This window comes from Grampus griseus, assembly GCF_964374135.1.
Source record: "Grampus griseus genome assembly, chromosome: 13".
Classification (NCBI taxonomy): Eukaryota; Metazoa; Chordata; class Mammalia; order Artiodactyla; family Delphinidae; genus Grampus; species Grampus griseus.
In genome coordinates, this window is record NC_139007.1 from 52,413,465 (window position 1) to 52,426,645 (window position 13,181).

At 38.5% G+C, this 13,181-nt stretch overlaps 1 protein-coding gene across 6 annotated transcripts in view; it reads left to right on the forward strand.

Moving 5' to 3' along the window:
* The first annotated feature begins 11,976 nt into the window (after positions 1-11,976).
* Positions 11,977-13,181, forward strand: part of TPD52L1 (TPD52 like 1) — a 99,584-nt gene continuing 98,379 nt past the window's right edge. For all 6 annotated transcript variants that reach the window (XM_082669085.1, XM_082669086.1, XM_082669087.1 and 3 more), the window contains exon 1: positions 11,977-12,115. In XM_082669085.1, the coding sequence (XP_082525211.1) occupies positions 12,097-12,115 (19 nt within the window). In that variant the 5' untranslated portion in view covers positions 11,977-12,096. The remainder of the gene's footprint in view (positions 12,116-13,181) is intronic.

A 13,181-nucleotide genomic window follows, 5' to 3' on the forward strand; every position in this document is an offset into this window, starting at 1 on the left:
TCAAATCGAAACAAAACATTGTTACTATCAGAAATAACCTCACCTAGAAAACGGAGATAATAATAGCTCATTTCAAGGGATATCGTGAGGAATAAATCAGTTTATATATGTAAATTGCCTAGCAAAATGCTTAAAACAAAATAGATAATCAAGAAATGATAGCTATTATCATCATTGGATTTGTTGCCACTGAAATAAGGTCTTTTACATGCTTATGTTTTAAAGTGCTTATGATTTGGAGCCCTCTGGTGGTCCTATTGGGCACTGCAATTTTGAATCAGTTAGTAGTGTTAAACTAACTTAGATCAGTATTTCCTCAAACTATCATTTACATACTATTTTGTCAATCCAAAAGAGCTGTTACTTACTTAATATTTTTATTTAACTTGACTTATTTCTTAAGGGAAAATCAATATATTTCCAAAACCAGTTTTGTATCATTATGATAAATGTTAAACCAGTATGTTTTTAACATTTGTTAGATACATAACTGTTAATATAGAAAACTGTACTTTGGGTACCAACCAGAATTATACCTCATACAGCACTTGAGAAACATTATTTTATATCAATAGATTTCATTATATGAAGGGTTAGGAGAGTTTTCAAAAGAGGAAGCAATTTTTAAAAATTGAATCAAAGAATTATGAGACATTAGTTTGATGGACAAGAGGACAAAGGATTTTCCCAACAGAGATTAAAGTACATGTAAATGCAGAGGGCTGTGGAAGCACTTGCCTCATGGTGGAAACTGCAAGCGGTTACAAATAGCCGGACCCTGGAGTACAAGTGAGTAATTGGCCAGTACAGGGAGAGAGGTGGACGTGGGCACATCAGGGAAGGCCTCCTGGGTCGTGGGGAAGACAGTGGACTCCTTTCCTGTAGAGTCATCATTTTCCCAAGAATTGAGTTCCATGAGATTTTAGTAAATACTTCTCCTCACCACCCCTCAAAAGTGTTTATGTGTGTGTATGTGGTGTCGAGTTTGCGAAAAGCTGAGTTAAATCAAATTACACAGTATTTTGTTATTGCAGAGGTTGTCACAGCACTGTAAAACTCTAAGAGGACATTATAATATGCAGATTTCCTAATATGTTTGATCTTGGAGTAGTTTATTTTTTTAAATGTTGTCTTCCTTGTGAGACAACGCAAGTAAGAAATGTCCTTGGGTTATGGAGAGTTCTTTTTTTTATAAAGACAGTGATAACATGATTAGAAGAATCATTAGTAACAGTATGGTGGCGGATTTGAAAGAAAAAAAAAACTAGAGGCTGCCAAATGAGTTAGATTATGGCTGAATCACCCATAGTACATGTAGAAAATGTAACATAATCACTGCATATGTCATGAATTTTAAACTATAATAGCTAAAACTAATTTTAGGGCAGTATAAATTTGAAAGCAGTAATTTATGCCTTAAAAAAAAGAGACATTAAATAAAGTAATGGAGCTTATTGGAAGGAATGACAAAACCTAAGAGACATAAAGAACTGACAGAAGGAGAGAATTCTTAGAAAAATAGAGAAATATCCCATGCCAAGAAATTAGTACAATGGCAGGCAAATCTGAGTAACAGAAAATAATCGTGAGGATAGAATAAAAGGTATGATAAATGCTCAACAGTAACAAATTATAGAAAAAATTACTTCCTTTTTATTTGAATAATTATATTGTGTACTTCAAAAGTTTCTTGCAGCTTTTATTGAAAATGACAGATGTAGGTGGAACACTTTAGCTTATGAAATAGAAATCAATTGTGACTCTTATCATTATGAGTTTTCAAAACCAGACTGTGAACATATGTATGTTAGTACAGGGTAGTACTCTGGCAAAAGTGAGCTGGAGATAAAGAGAGGTGGAATTTTTTTTTAAATCTCATAAGTAGAAAACAAAACTTCTTGAATATTTAAGAGAAGTAGAAAGGGAGGAAAATCTTTTTTCCAGAGGATATTGAATGATTCAAGCAGTTTGATGGATCCTGTTTGCTGTCAAATTGATTTTATGAACTAGCATTTAAAGCAGCTGCTCTACTCATTTGACAGTTATGGGGAATAATTACACATTTTCCTTACTAAACTGGTTTGAAATGTCACATTGCTTGAGAGTTCCTTCAGCTTGTCAAATTGTGTTAATTTTCTCCATTTTTCTAGTGAATGTTTTAAACTGTTGACCCAGCTCATAAATAGAGCAGGCCTTTTCTTCCTCTTCTGAAAAAGACAGGTGATTGGGTAACAGATATCGCTGGATATGCAGAAAGTGAAGCATCCTGGTATAGAGGTAAGTCAATGTTTTTAAGAGAAAGTCAACATAATTTTTTTCTTTTTTCAAATTCTTCCATTGATATTATGCAACATTTATTTCAGGAGAATTTAATCGATTAAATTTTTTTTAAACTTATATTTTCACTGAATATTCCCTAATCTTATTACAGAATGAATTGTGGTTGTAATTTTTTTAACTGTTCCCAGGAATGGAGGGAAAGAAAATTAGAAACTGGAAGCAGTCTGGCATCTGTGTTAAGAACACAGGTTGAGGAATTTAATCTGGGTTCATAGTTCAGCTCCACAGTTGTTAGCTGTCTGATCTAAGCCAGTTAAACAACCCAAGACTCAGCTTCTTTGTCTGTAAGGTGAATGAAAATACCTCTCTTCAAAGAGACTTTATGTGTGTGCAAGAGATTATTTTATCATTGTGGCACAGTCTAAAATTAAATTGTTAATATTAAATCAATATTATTACTTTGGGTTTCATTTTTCAAAATGAAAATTAGAACATGACCTCTAATAGTATGAACCATTTGGCATCTCAGATTGGGTTCCACTGACTTATCCAACCTTATCTACAACTTATTCCCAGAACTAACCCACCATTTCTGTGTGGCTGGTCTTACTGACCTTCCTAGCTTCTATTTTCTAGAGATTCCAACCAGATGGTCACCTAGAGGTGGCACTCTATCTTCACTTTTCCCAGTCAACACTTATCAAGCACAGGTCCCTAATTCTCTTTTAAGGTATCCATATATATGATCATAAATTAGTATATTAACCATTTGTCAGAACACGTTTACTTTTTAACAACTGCCTTCAAGTTATCTAGAAAACTGCCTAGTGGGAGAATGTCAATCATCAAGAGTCAGGAGTAATTTTTGGCAAAAGGCTGTATTGACAGCTCCAAGTGGTTGCCTGTCCACTCTGCCCATACATAAGATCATCATAGATCAACAGGATAATACTTACATGTGAAGTCTATTGCTCCTTCGAAGATTAGAAAGTAAGGAAAACTAGGAATGAGAAAACCTTGCATTAGTAAATTTACATTTGGCAAATGAAAACCTCAAATCTCTAATTCTCATAATATGATAGACCAGAGATCCTGATACCACCCCACTAGATAAAAACGTAATAAATTATTGAAAACTTTAAATACACTTTTTAAATGAAGAGAAGAGGCTAAAAAATAGTAAGGGAGATATGAGGACAGGGGTGAATTATGAGCAGGTATCTGGGGAAGTAAGATACCTTGGAGGCATATGCAGATTCTTATTTCCATTCAGAAAGAAATAAGAAAAAAAGTCTTGTAACTACAAAAAAATGGGGAGTCAAATGCAAGAATAGTCTTCATAAAGTTTAGACTCAACAAAAAATACAAGGAACCTAGGAATGAATGTAACAAAAGAAGTTCAAGGTGTTTATTGTATTAAGAATACGGTAAAACTTAATTGAAAGATATTAAAGGAGACATAAATGAATGGAATTAGTTACTCTGATCATGGATGGGAGATTCAAATTTTTAAAAATTTATCTATAGGTTCTATGCTACTTTGATCAAAATTCTAGTAGCAGTTTTTGTAGAATTTGTCTTGCTAATTCTGAAATGTCTGTGGAAGAATAAAGAGCTATGTGTAGCCAAGACACATTTGAAGAAGTACAAGCTAGAAGATGTTTCTGAGCAGATTTACAGTTTAGTATCAAATATCATTAATTAAGATTCTGTAATATCGGCCTAGGGATAGACAAATTGATCAGTGGAATGGAATAGATATTCCAGAAATTAAACCACATATGTATGGGAATGTCATATATGACAGAGTTGGCATTGCAAATTTGTTGGAAAAAAAAAAAAAGATGTACTAATAATTGACCTGGAACGGTATGGAGGAAAATGCACTTGGATTCTTTCTTCACACTATAAGCAAAATTTAATTCACTTAAATTGAAAGAATATTTTATTTAAATGTGAAAGACAAAATATTAAGACCTTTAGAAGAAAATATAGGGAGAATATATTTATGATTCCAGAGCAATAAATGCTCTCTCTTACTAAACAGAAAAGCACAAAAAGTAAGTGGAAATAGAACAGTTCACCATATTAAAATTAGAATGCCAATCAATTAAAAAATACAGAAAACAAGTGAGAAGAGAAGCTACAAAGTGGGAGAAAATGTTTGCAATATGTGTAACTGACAAAAGACTAGTATGTAGAATGTGTATAGAGCTCCCAAATGTTAACCATATAATGCAAAACAACCCAATAGAGAAGTGGGCAAAAGAAAAGAACATGTATATTACAAAAGAGGAAACAGAATGGTAAATAATCATATGAAAATATACTTAATCTTGTCATTCTAGGAAATGCATATGAAGACTGCAATGAAATACAATTTTACACACACTAGATTGGCAACACTTAAGAAACATTCTATTTAAGTAAAAAGTTCATAAAGAAAAACATATATTGATGAAGTTTGTGCAGATAATTATAAAGATTAATATTGATCACATTAGCCCATTTCATTGTATAACCTAAAAATTTACAAAGGATTTTTACATGTTGGCAAGGGTACAGAGCAAGAAGAATTTTTATATACTAAGAGAGTATGAGACAAAATAGAAACAATTTTAAAAATAATTTATAATTATATCATAAAATTGAATATTTGATACCATTCAAGCCAGCAATTCCACTCCTAGATATACACTTTAACAAAAATGTTGTGCAATTACACCTGAATATATTCACAGCAATGTGCATAATAGCCCTGGTTTATGATAGCAAAAAAAGGAAACGACTCAAAAAATTTGAGGGGAAGATGGATACATAAATTATATTATGTATTTAGTCCGACAAAAATGTGTTCCTTTCCTTAACATAATTTTTAAAATTTAAATGTTTATTTTATTCAATGGAAAAGTAATATGTGTTCATTAAAGCACAACTGGAAAAACTCAGAAATCAAATCATTCTTAGTCCCATAACTCAAACAACTATTATTAACATGTCGTATTTCCTTCAGTCTTTTAAAAGCATAGGTCCCCTGCCTTTAAACATGGTTGAAATGTATTTTTCTATATAATTTATACCTTGATTTTTTTAGTGAGCCTTATAACATATTCTTTTTCATAGTACCATATATTTTTTGTTTTATCATCCACTCTTTGGAATCATAACTTTAAAGGACGTTTAATGTTTTCTAAGTAAAGAAATCAACTTATTTAATAATTCACTCAGATCTTTTGGGTTTTTGCAAATTTATGATAATCATTTTCCACAAATACATTTTTGTGAATATTTTTTTCTCTGTGTATATATATATATATATATATATATAAAACACATATATATAACACGTATATATACACAATTGTGCAATATCTTTAAATTCCATATTATTCTAAACTTGAGCATTTTTTTTAATTGTATTTATGCTTTACCCCTTATTGTCACCATTTGTTTTCCATTCCATTCTGCATTTCTGACCTTACATCTAGATTCATTTTCTTTTTTCCTGAATAACATCCTTTCCTATTTCCTGAAGATTCGACAATCTCACAAGTCAGTACAAGCCAGCTACAGTACTCCACTGGTTTCATTACTGTATTTTCTAAAGTCAAACCATCCTGGATTGCTCGGTTTAACCTTGATTGGTAAAGTGATAAGCACACACACACACACACACACACACACACATTTAATATACTGTTGTATTTTATTTGCCTTCATTTTATTTAGAAATTTTGCATTGATAGTAATAATTTTTCATAATTTTCTCTCCTAGGACTGCCTTTGTTGGGTTTGGGTATCAAGGTTACAGCTGTACAAGGTCTTTTAGAGTCTAGAGATTTCATCCCTTTTCCTATTGTTGGTGTTGTAAGTTATTTTCCATATTACTAATTTTGATTATTTTTGATGGATAGAAGTTTTACTTTTTGAAGCCAAATATGTTCGTTTTTCCCTTTCTATCATATCTAAACTTTGAAAGTACTTCTCAAACTGCAAAACCTAATAAATACTCAGTTATATTTTCTTTTAGCTTTTCTATGGCTTAGAAATATTTGATATTTTAATTTCTGTGGAATTACTTTTGATGTATAAGGTGAAAATTATACACCTTATACACCTGTATAAGGTGATGTATAAATTGAAAATTGTCAGACTTCGTAATCAGAACCTTAAAAGAACTATTAAAAACTCTTGGATTTTTTTCCATTTTAAAAGTAAACTTCAAAAAATGTTTTGTTTAGTCTTGGTAAAACCATTTCACAGATTTTCATAATAGATTTTTTTTTAAGTTTTGAAATTAACTGAGAACAACTGTATATATGAACAAAAAAAGAAAATTTACAGATTTTTTTTACATAAACTATGTGTTTGATTGAAATTAGTGAATGTAAAATGCAGTTAATTCCAAAGTTAATTATAAGTTAATACTATATGAGATATATTTGACTTGCTAATTTTTCCTGTACAATTTGCTTCATCAGCTTATTATAGGAAAGTTCCCTGGAGAAACAGATTTCTCCTCACTCATGAGGAAGTCTTACTACCAAAAAACAAAAACTTCTGAGAGAGAGCTCATGAAAATGTTTTCCTCTGAACAATTCATATATGCTCATTTTTATTCAAAAGTTTAAATATTATCATTAGAATATTTGATCAATTGAAGTTTATAGTGCTTTAAGAATTTTTCAACTCCAAAATGATTCTTTTTAATAATTACTAATTTGGGGTTTATTTTTCTTCTTCCACAAATATGTTGTCACTATACAGTGTATATTATACATACACTGGGCAATATACAGCATTTCAAATCAAATTTAAATGGCTTTATTCCATTTTATAGTTTGCCAAATGAAAAGTTAATACTATTCACTCATTCACAACCCTAGCAGAGCTGATTTTCTGATTGAGTCTTAAACTGAGACAAGCCTACCTACCAGCCCAGGTCCTTGAATTTGACATAAGCTGATGTAACAGTTTACGTTGACATGTTCTTATTGACTTATTGCAATTTTAATGATCAATTTGTATTGTCTATCACATTTGTTTAAGACCCAGTTTAGATTAGTGTCAAAGTCACTTTGAAGTTTTAGAAAATAGCTATTGTGGTCACTAAACAATCCTTTGCCATTTGCGGCATTGTCTGTGGTCTATCCTGTGGCCGTGGATGAGAGACGTGGGCTGTCATTAAGATATCACCCAGATTTCTGTTAACAAAATGAACGAGCCTCCTGGCTCCTGTAAGACCTTATCAATAATCTCTGTGACGTTCTACTTAACCTTTCTCTAATTTTTCAATGTCACTTGTAAACAACAAAGCCAGAAGTGTACATTGTGTTTGAAAAAGCGGGACCGATACTTGCTTTTCCACTTTTGCTTTACGAGAATGGTGTGGTCATATCCATTTATCTAGAGGTCAAACCCTGGCTAAGGCGGCCACTGGAAACACAGCCACTAACCACAAGAGCTATCTAATCAGCAACAAGCCATCTTGGAGCCTTTTGTAAAGAAATTGCACCTTTGAACCAACCTGAGGGCCCATATAAGTAATGTCTTCCCCATCCTCCTTGTTACCCGTCTCCCAGGAAAAGAGATTGGGCTAAGAACACTGTCACTGTAAGGTCAAGTGTGTAGTTGGGCAGAACTTAAATGAACACGTTCAACCTCAAAAAAGAGAACGAGGGCTTCCCTGGTGGCGCAGTGGTTGAGAGTCCGCCTGCCGATGCAGGGGACACGGGTTTGTGTCCCGGTCTGGGAAGATCCCACATGCCGCGGAGCGGCTAGGCCCGTGAGCCGTGGCCGCTGAGCCTGCGCGTCCGGAGCCTGTTCTCCGCAATGGGAGAGGCCACAACAGTAAGAGGCCCGCATACTGCAAAAAAAAAAAAAAAAAAAAGAGAACGAACTTCTAGCACTTTCCTCATACAGAGTTACAGAGAAAAACCACAGGGATCATTCTGCCTTCTCCTTCTCTTCCCCTCTCTCTTTAGGAACGAGGTAAAGCCCCTCTTAGTCCTTTTTCGGTCCTTAGTCCTTAGTCCTTAGTCCTTTCCGTCTGCAGATGAGGAGTGATGATGATAAGGGAAGAAGAAAGACTACAGGAAAGTTCCGGAGCAGCTGTGTGCGGAAATGTTGGGTAAGGATCCCTCCCTGGCTAGGTGCAGAGGGCTCTGTATACTGTGGGCCTCCCTATATTACACACGGTAAGCATTTCTATTCATATGATTCTATTCATAATGACTTTCAGGAAAGAGTTAAAGTCATGGTTCTCACCAGGGGGCAACTTGGCCCTCCAGGGGACATTTGGCAACGTCTGGAGACATTTTTGATGTCACAACTGAGGAGCTGCTACTGGCATGTAGTGAACAAAGGCCAGGGATGCTCCTATCCATCCTATAGCACAAGAAAACATTAGCAAGTGAAAAATAGCAACAGTGCTGAGGTTAAGAAACTCTGTATCAAGACCTTAGAAAATTACTACTTTTTTTTTTTAATCTTTGTTATAAGTAAGCAGGACTCGTTTAGGCAAGACTGCTGAGTACACCTTCCCTTTGGACACTTAAGATTTCCACTGCATCCCCACCTCTGTAGAAAGATCAATTCTGGAGGAGCGAACCAGGTTTTCATTGACTTAACCAAACACCCTCCCGTTGTTTTCCATGTGGAGTATCTACAGGAACAAAGAACAAGAGGTTGAAGATGGTTGTTTTCCTAAGCTTTAAAGATGTGAAGGAAATTCATCATCCTAAGTGGCAAGGAAAAAGAAGGACATAGCACAGTCTTCCTGGCCTAAACCATTAGGTGGGGAATAACACCGCAAACCTGGTTAATTCCTTCATCCTGCAAGACTCAGGTGAGGCAAGCTATCTCCTCCCCCGTCTGAGTTAGGAGACCCCCCTCATTTCTCACATGCATACTCGACTTAACTCTGGTACAGACTTATTATATTGCACTGCTTTATAAAGCATCTCTTTACCCCTCCTTCTCACGAGACCATAAACTCCCCGGGTAAAAAGGATCATGGCTCTGCCTGTATCCTCAGCATCTAGCACAGTCCTTGACACATAGAAGATATTCAGTAGCTGTTTCTGAATCAATATCGATATTTCATTATTATGAACAATGATACAAGAGTTTAAGAGGGCAGACCTTAAAATTTCATAAATCAGAAAAATAAGTCAGAGTTTAGAAGAAGTTTAGATGACTCAAGCTAGAACATCGTTAACTATTTTTAGCTCCTTTTAACAGCTAAGAGTCAGCTGTAACCTGGTGTTTAATTTCCAGCGTAGAGAGGACCAGAACGACGGAATAGACTCTAAAAAGTGATTTAATCACCAATTCTGATTCATCACTTTGTGCATCCATGGTCACTATCACCAAAAACCATTCCTCTATAGATCACCTATGCCTAGTGATCTATAGAGGAATTTTTTTTATATAACTTTATTTATTTTTGGCTGCATTGGGTCTTTGTTGCTGCGCTCGGGCTTTCTCTAGCTGTGGAGAGCAGGGGCTACTCTTCATTGCGGTGCACGGGCTCTAGGGCACGTGGGCTTCAGTAGTTGCAGCACGCGGGCTCAGTAGCTGTGGCTCATGGGGTCTAGAGCGCAAGCTCAGTAGTTGTGGCTCACAGGCTTAGTTGCTATGCGGCATGTGGGATCTTCCTGGACTAGGGTTTGAACCCATGTCCCCTGCATTGGCAGGCGGATTCTTAACCACTGTGCCACCAGGGAAGCCCTATAGAGGAATTTTAATGGCACTGATTACAAATCAAGGACATCTTCAACATAACAAAAAACACTAATGTGTTTATACATGTGCCAGGCAATCATGAGTATTCCTTCTTTCAAGCAAAAATGTAAGATTCTATTAATGTTTATTAGACTATATTCTGAGAGTAACTATAGAACCTACTAGTTAGTTAATTGTTTATTCAATAAATCTTTTTTTAGCTATGAATTTGTATAAGGCTCTTTGGCACGAAATATGAGAGGCTCAATATAAGACCCACACTGGACCCTGACAGACTTTACCATCTAAGAGAGAAAAAAGACTGAGTAATACAGCAAATCATTCAAGACCAAATGTAAGTAAATACTACATTGTCTTTTGCAGATGAGGATGGTATAGATGGGAAGAAAAGGGGAAGATCTGTGACAGCTAAGGACCTGAGGAGGTGAGACAGGAGGTGATATTTCTTAGTCCCTGCCAGGCTTTCTAGTCACATTGCCAGGCCAGGCCAAGAAGAGAACTGTGAGTTTCTAGTCTTTTCTCTGAAAATATGACTGCTTCATCAACTTACAGATACAACCCATGGGTTTCAGATTAGAAAATATATCCACAGTTGATGCTTTCTATTTGCAGATTCCATATCTGTGAATTTGCCTCCCCACAAAAATTTATTTGTGACACCAGAATCAATAAAGTGCTTTCATGGTCCCTCCCAGACACGGGTAGAGGCCTGAAAAACTTGGGTAAACATGTGCACGCCTCCCAGCAAAGGTCTAAAAAGGCTAAGCTCCACCTTCTTGTTTCAGCACTCAGATTAGAAACAAGTGCCCTTCTCACAGACTATAAACAGGCTATTTTTGTGTGTTATGGAGGGTGATTTGCTATTTAAAACGATCCCCAAGCCTAGTGCTGAAGTGCTGTCAGGTATCCTAAGTGCCAGATGGCAGTCTGTGCCTTAGGGAGAAATGCATCCATTGAATAAGCTTAAGAAGTTTCATTCAGGTTTCCTAAATTAAATAAGCTCAATAGGGCTGTTGACCGGGGAGCTCAATGTTAATGAGTTAACAGCATGTATTAAGTGATGTATCGTTAAACAGAAACACACATAAAACGGTTATATACTGATCAGTTGACAAAAATTTGGGGTCCAGAATGTCAGAGGAACCTAGCATTTCTGTATTTCTACCAGGAGCAATGATTCCTTACTGTAAATCCACCCTCCTTCCTCTCCCCAGGGCATTGGCCCACTGTGCTGCAGCCCACGGATCTCGCCATTGGCCTAGCAACATCATTCACAATAAACTGTCCCATGAAAACAAAAACAAAACACACACACACACAAAAGTTCATCTCCAGTATTCTGACACCAAGTGTCAACTGTGGAACTTTCTTCACCTAGGATATTAATTCATAATTTTTCTTTTTGTTGATGATTGATACCCTTCCCTTGATTTAAACGTACACATTATTTTTATCCCACATGCCCAGTAGTCATAGATTCCAGAGCCACTGGATCACTTGAGTACGTAAGTGCCACTGTTTAATGAAATATGTATATTCAGGTCTGTAAACTTAAACACGTGACTTGGAGTGCTACTTGCAGACGATTCTGACGGTTAAGTATTTACATGGACCATGGTGATATCCAAAAGAAAAATGCTTTTAAATTTGTGGATTATTTCATTGAACTATATAAAATGGGTATCAATAAATGTATTCACTAAAAAAAACCCAAATACACAAAACAGTGAAGGTACAGCCGACCTCAAGCCTTCGTAGGGCGGAGCACGCGCCCACAGCCCGGAGCGGGCGCCGTCCGCCCGATGCGCGGAGCGGCCGGCAGGTGGCGCCCAGCGGTAGGCTCCCTTCCCGCGAGGCCTGGGCCAGGTGGACTGGAAGGGGCGGAGGTAACCAGAAGCGGGCAGCTGAGGCCGCTCCGCGGTCCCCGCCCTTTCAGCGCTGCGCTCGCTACAAGCGTGCAGGAAGAGGACGCGAGCGGCTGTGCCAACTGCGTTCCGAGCTCGGGCACCGCTGCTGCTTCTCCTCCAAGCGCCGGGCGCCCCCGCCGCGCTCAGTCCGAAGTCGGCCACCATGGAGGCGCAGGCACGAGGTGAGTGGTCGCCGACCGCCCCGAGGGTCAGGCCCTGGGGAACGTAAAGGCCCTTTCCCTGCATCACCTAACTTTGCTCCCGGACCGAGCTGATGGGTGACCGCACCACATGCCCGCAACTCCGCTCCTACCCGCGCTTGCGGGGCAATTCCTGCTCCCCAAACTCAGGACTTGCTGTGGGGCTGGGGACCAGTGAAGGACGCATTAAGTGCAGAGGACCCTCCGCAGGGAATGCGCCAGCGGAATGCCTTACTCCTTTCCCAGCCCGTCGCCCACACGCTTCCCGAGCCTCGTGGGCGCCCAAAGAACCTGTTGGGCAGGGACCGGAGTCCGTGTTTCGTTCCCTTCTCCCCGCGGGGAGTAGCGGGGAGCGCTACGCCTCCTGCCCTGAGCGGAGGGCTAGCGTTCCGCAGCTCCCAAGTCCCGGGCTGAGAGCGGCGCGCGCCGCGGCGCTGGTTCCGCGGGGACCCGGCTCTCCCGGCTACGCGAGGGGTTTGCAGGGCCGGGACCTGCCTTCCGAGGCCGGGAGAGCGTTACCGCCCGCTGATCTTCAGCAGCTCGACACGGGTGTCCCTGTTTCCCACGGTCGGGAGCGACTTCTGCCTCCCCAGGCGCGCAGGGCCGCCGGCCACGGTCTGGCCGCCACGCTCCCAGCTCCTGCGGTCGCCCGCTCGAGGAGCCCGAGACCGCTTCACCAAGGGCAGCCTGGTGTCTTGGGGTCACACGCGGACGAGGGTTAGGGAATCCTGAAGGAATCGTACAAGAGTGGAAGTAAATGGTCGGTGGAAAGAAACAGAGGTGGGCGGAGGTGGAACAGGAGGCTGGTAGGAAGGACACTGACTCTGGGGTCTATCTTGGGAGCAACGCCAAGAAGGGATCGGGGGCAGAGTTCAGCCTTTAAAACAATCACCACCACCTTTCTAACACACTGCGGGAAATTCTGTGAAGGCTTTTTAAAATAAATAAAAAACCCGTTTAAAAAAAAAAAAGAAGAAGAGGTTCATGACCCTATGTGCTCGCCCTTTAGAGGCCAAGCGTCTTGCATGTGAGCGACTTGGCAGATACT